Genomic DNA, 6,000 nt, shown 5'->3' on the forward strand with positions numbered 1-6,000 from the left:
TTTCTCAAAAGATAAAAATCGATAGAAGTGATTCATAGCCGCCATAATATCATCCTTAAGGAACTCCCAAGCCGTTTTAAAAAACATAATAAAACCGTCACTCTTGGGGAACTTATCACTACCACAGTCCATTATTGCCGCCTCCACCTCCTCGATATACAAGGTTCGTTCTCATGCACGACACTAGCAATGGATATTGAGTTAATAACGTTATTTCTCTCTTGTGCTTTAGAGATGCTAGAGAAATACTTGGTGTTTTTATCACCTTCCCGCAACCAAATCGCTTTACTACGTTGTCTCGCCCCAATTTCCTCCTCTTTACATAGTTCAAGCAACTCGCTTAATAGATGAATTCATGTAAAAATTTCGGTACTAGAGAGATCACGAACTTCCTCTACACCATCAATTGATAAAATTTCACGACTTAGAACCTTAACCTTGGAGAGAAATAATGCACAATCCCCCACAAACCAACTCTTTAGCATCTTTCATAGATTTTTAAGCTTAATAAATAGTCTAGAGGATGGGGAACTAAACACGAACTCCCTCGCCCACCACCCTTCCACCTTTGAGATAAAATCATTTGTAGTTAACCACTTGTTCTCGAATTTGAAAGGTCGGCTAGTTGGAACTACCTCCCTTCGCTTAAAAAGGATAGGACGATGATCAGAACAACTCCACAGTAAGACCTTCTGAAATACATTAGATACACCATGGAAAAACGAGTTACTCGCAAGAAATCTATCAATACGAGATTGCACACTCCCACCGTGTCCGTTATCTCTTCTAAATGTGAATTGCCCTCCTTACAAAGGCAAATCAACGAGCTCCAAATTTTTTATTGTCTTAGAAAACTCACGCATATGCCTTGTGAGTCTTCGTGCCCATTTTTTCTCGTAGGAACCCTAACTTCATTCATATCCCCTTAAAAAATAATAGGTAGATCCCAATACTTGTCACTTCCACAAGCTCATTCAAAAATTTTAAAACTAAAATTAAAAAATAATAGGTGGCATAACAACCACTTTCAAATATAATCTAGTTAAATTATAAATAAATAAATAAATTAGATGAATTATTGAATTGATATATATCATATTTATATACTAACATGAGAACATGAACAAAAAAAAATACATCAATTCAATAAAAGAGTAAAATTCTTTATTATAATATTTAATATTAAAAAAAAATAGAAATAATAGACAAGATATGCTTCCATACTAAATTTAAAGACATTTATTAATAACAAGTTTTTAGCAATTTTGTTATTCACCATAATAATGTATTTCAAGTCTAAATACAACCATTGTTATTCAATTTTGAATTAGCATTTCATCAATTATGGTTGGGTTATTCATTAGGCATAGTTTGCATATTAGTTATGCAAATGAGTCACGACGACTAGGTCTTGTATAGCTATTAGCTCGGCTTGACCACCATATTCCTTTGGTAATGCGCCCTCACCAACTTCTTTTACAAATTCCTTCGTAGCATCCTCGTTAGATATGATTACAACCTAGGCTTACCATATTTTAATTAGAGTAATTTAAAAAAATGAAAACTTTGTTTGGATTGGATCAAAGTAATCACCTTATCTAAAGTTGTTTTCTCTACGAAGTAAGAAACCATTTTCCAAACCCTCACAAAGAAACCAGGCATGTGTAGGAAATAACATTTCGCTAACCTCTCAGGATAGTAGGCCTGTCATATAAGAACCACAGTTATTTGAATTCATAAGTAAATATGTAATTTTGTTTAAAGGCCACCAAATAGTCTAAACAACTATATATGTAAGAGTTAGAATGATACTTGAGCTCATAAAAAATATGGAAAAAAAGGTTTGCTCACTTAAATTCCTTTCTTTTAAGTTGTCTACTCACTTAAATTACTATTCAAAATAATCATGTTATTTAATAATTTTAAAATATTTAAAATTGAAGATATTTTAATTAATTTACCTAAATTATTTAGTTTCTCATATTTGTAAACAATATCTTAATAACTTGAGACCAAATAAACAATTACAATTGTGAACCATATAAACTATTAAAGTTACATTCATCTTTTAGGCTTGAATTATGATAACCTTAACTTATTTTGACAAACATATCTTATAATATGTAGCTAGAGTTCTAACCAATAAAGACTTAATAAAATGTAAAGAGAGGTCTATGACTATAATTTTCATCATGTGGTTGGTCGAGTTTCTAATTGGACGCAAATGTTTTAATTACCTTTTAAGAGGTTATGTTTATATGCGATTTGAGTTTTTATAAATATTTTTTTGTCGTTATCCTTAAATGATACAAATAACACATATAAGCATACTCTACTTTTTTTGGAAGGAATAATACAATTATACTATAAATATGTTTAAGATTGGGAGATACCTGAAGAAACTGAAAACCTGTAATGAGTGCACGGGCATCAACATTTTTATATGTGATATGTTGTAAGTCAACTATCACAATCAACTTCTCATTTCCAATTTCCCTTTCCTTAAAAGAACTATATGTATATAACCAAAATCAAAGAGAGAATTGAGATTATAACATTAAAACTTCTGCAGATGATCAATATCAAAATCTTTGAAGGAGAAGAGAATACCTGGCAATTGTCTTATCTAGAACATGAATCATAAACTCTGCATCATTAAAGTAATTAATTTAATTAATTTTTCTCCAACCAACTTAGCTTATGGAAACATCACAAATTTAAGTGATTTTTATATTTTTAATCAATGTGTTTGAACCATTTTTCTTTTCCTAGTAATAAAAAAATTAGAATGGGTTGCCTATGTAATATAATTATTTTATGTTTCAATATTTCTCATTTTTTTTCTCATATAAAAATGATTGAGCAAACGATATAGAAAATGTGCAATGTCTATTACGTGATTGGGATGTCTATAGACTCAGATATTTTTTTTTTTACAAAAATGAAAATTCAAATAGTTTAGATAACCCGAATTGAATCCAATTTTAATTATTCAATTCGGGTTTATATTGAACTTTGAGTTTACCCATTATTTACAAACTTTCCAAACATCATTTAATTTTCTCTTAACATAATTTTTTAACCCAAATTCGAACCAAACCCTAGATTAGTGATCCCCTAACTTTTGTGCTTTTAACTTTTCAATCTATTATTATCTAGTTAAGAATTCATTAGCATACAAAAATGATTGTAAGAAGGTCGGTCAAAGAAGCAACACATGATTATAAAGAGTTGTGGGGCTAATGAATTAAATTCATGATCATATTAGTGCTGACAAAGTTAGGTGGATTTTACAATATTTGGGTTCTTTCTATCCTTCACATTAAATCAAAATTGATTGGTAAAATATCTAGCCTAGTTTTGACAATCCAAAATCAAGAGAAGGACTTCAAAATCCCTATCATCTTGCAATAAAACCCAATTCAATGTAGGGAATTAATTAATGGTCACCTTCTTGACTTGTTAAGTATATATAACAAAAGAAAACAAAATATTATTTTGTTTTCTTAATTTGCACAAAACTCTTTTTTTGCTTCCAAAAGAAATCTCAACATTTTTATGGCCTCGAGTTAGTTTTAAGGATGGTTAATGTTCTTCATTTGGAAAGAATTCAAAATCGATAATTTATTTAAAATTTTTGACTGGTTGATTGATTGTAAAATTAAAAGTTTATTTAAAATTAAAAGAATTTATTTTGCAAGAATATTAGTTATATATTATATTATTATTATTTTTATATATAACTAAGTGTTTCGTATATAATAATAAATAAATAAATAACAGTATAACAATATATATATATATATAAAATTAATCATATTAATTAATTTATTTAAATAAATATAATTTTATTTATAAATATAAATACACTATTTTCTAGTAGAATATTGGTATAAAATCATAAAATTAAATTCTTATTTTAATAAATTTAAAATTTTAAAAAATTGACTAATTTAATATTTTATTTGAGAGTAAGATTTTAAGTTTGAATTGAACAAAGTTCCAAATCTAGTTAATTCAATAAGAAAGAGTTATTTTTTTTTTATCAATGACAATATTTTAATTATGTTTATTTGTGTTCGAATAGGCTAACCGGGTATGAAAGAAATAACCAATCACCATTGTTATAAAGAAAAGAGAAAGAAGAAAACAACATGAACCCTAAAAATGAAGGAGAAGGGAGAAAAAGACATACTCTTTAACTGAGGTTGATCCTTAGAAATAAAATGTTTGTTAACCTTAATAATCAAAACAGGATATCCATCTTTCGACATCTGGCTTTGCAAATAGATTTTCCTAGCTCCCAATTCATCACTAACTTCAGATTCATTAACAAATCCACCAGGAACAATTGCAGTTCTCCATTTCCTCCATTCAACAAACATCTTAGCTGCTTTATTTGGATCCATCGATCTAGCAATCAAGAATCTCATCAGTGTTGCTTCTTCATATTTCTCTGTTGATGATCCAAGATTTTGAACTGATTTTCTCATCTGGGTTATCGCCGTTTCACCGTTTCTAATTCTATCCATTTAGTTCCTTTCTAAAATTGAAATTCTGCAATTTTGAGAAGGATGGTTGGGTCCTCTAATGGAGGAGGGAGTTGGTATTAGATGAGGAAGATATTTTTATAAACACGACACAGAGAAAGAGACTGATGGGTTTTTTTCTCCGCTATAAAATAATCGGCCGATTCATGACGTGGTGTCATCTTATTGGTTGTAGTTTAGACTAGAACGCCAATATTTAGATTAGAACCCTAATATTTAGGTTCTAATTTATTGTGAAGTATAAATATGATTTTGATGGGTTAGGTGTTCTTTGTGATTGCGGGCGGATTTTAAATTTCAGGTAAATGGGTCAGGTTTTCTGTTAGGATAACGGGTTAGAGTATAAATATTTTTTTTGAGTATTTTTTCTCATAATAAAGTAAGGTTGAAAGAGAGTGAATAGATCTAGGGTTTTCTAGTTTCTTTCTTGCTCTTTGGCTGATCTAGAGAGAAAAATTTGGGGAGCTTTTGGTTGTGGAGTATTCTAATCATTCCTAGTGTAATCACTTTTTTAATTTGAGAGCGGCATGTTTGATTTCTAAGAAGATCCGTAGTTTTGCTGTTGTAAAACCCAACACTAGTATCAGAGCAGTATTGATTGGTTATCTGTTTTAACATTGGAGCAGAGTGTTCTACTGGTTACTTGACGAAATTCAAAGAGGAGATCAACTGATTTCTTTGCTGGGGTTTTTGTCAGTTGTTAAAGCAGTAATAATGGGGAAATCTAGACGTGATATGGTGAGTCTGAATGGTACAAACTACAGACAATGGAAACTGATGATTAATGATCTGTTAGTTTTAGATGATTTGAATGAAGCAATTGAAAATGAGAGTGTTAGACTTGAGACTACAAAAGAGGCTGATTGGAAAAAGACAGATAGAAAGACTTGCAGCTTTATTCGTTCCTAGGTTGGTGTAAATGTTGTGCATCATGTTGAGAATGAGACTACGGCGTATGGTGTGTGGAGCAAACTTGAAGCTCTCTACGCTGGGAGGTCAACAAAGAATAAAGCAACACTGGTACGAAGGTTGGTGAATCTGAAGTACATTGATAATAAATCAATTGCTGAGTAGTATGAAGATAAACTTTGATGATGAGGTGCAAACACTTTTAGTCCTTGGATATTTGTCTACAAGTTGGGAGACACTTATTATCACTCTCAGCAACTCAACACCAAATGGTAAAGTCAACATGGCATTTGTCACCAGTTCCTTACTTGATGAGGAGAATCGAAAGGGGGATAAACTCTTTAAGTCTGATATGTTGGTGACTGGTAGAGGAAGATCAAAGGATAATAGAAGTGGTTCGAGCAGGGGCAAGTCTAGAAGCAAGTCTAAAGCTCCAAAGAAGGATGGTGCTTTCCATTATTGTGGGAAAATGGGTCATTGAAAAAAACGAGTGCTGGAAATTTAAAAATGATAAAACGAAGGGTACGGTGAAGCCTAGAAA

General features: G+C 30.8%; 1 protein-coding gene across 1 annotated transcript; it reads right to left on the reverse strand.

The window, feature by feature from the left end:
- Positions 1–1,221: 1,221 nt before the first annotated feature.
- LOC124934029 (CRAL-TRIO domain-containing protein YKL091C-like) lies at positions 1,222–4,635 on the reverse strand. Its single transcript, XM_047474489.1, has 5 exons — positions 4,196–4,635; positions 2,611–2,647; positions 2,394–2,511; positions 1,594–1,704; positions 1,222–1,519 (listed from the first exon to the last, which is right to left on the reverse strand). Exons 1-5 carry the CDS (start codon positions 4,530–4,532, stop codon positions 1,379–1,381), a joined length of 744 nt encoding a protein of 247 aa, XP_047330445.1. The 5' UTR covers positions 4,533–4,635; the 3' UTR covers positions 1,222–1,378.
- Between the last annotated feature and the right edge of the window lie 1,365 nt (positions 4,636–6,000).

This window comes from Impatiens glandulifera, chromosome 4 (assembly GCF_907164915.1).
Source record: "Impatiens glandulifera chromosome 4, dImpGla2.1, whole genome shotgun sequence".
Classification (NCBI taxonomy): domain Eukaryota; kingdom Viridiplantae; phylum Streptophyta; class Magnoliopsida; order Ericales; family Balsaminaceae; genus Impatiens; species Impatiens glandulifera.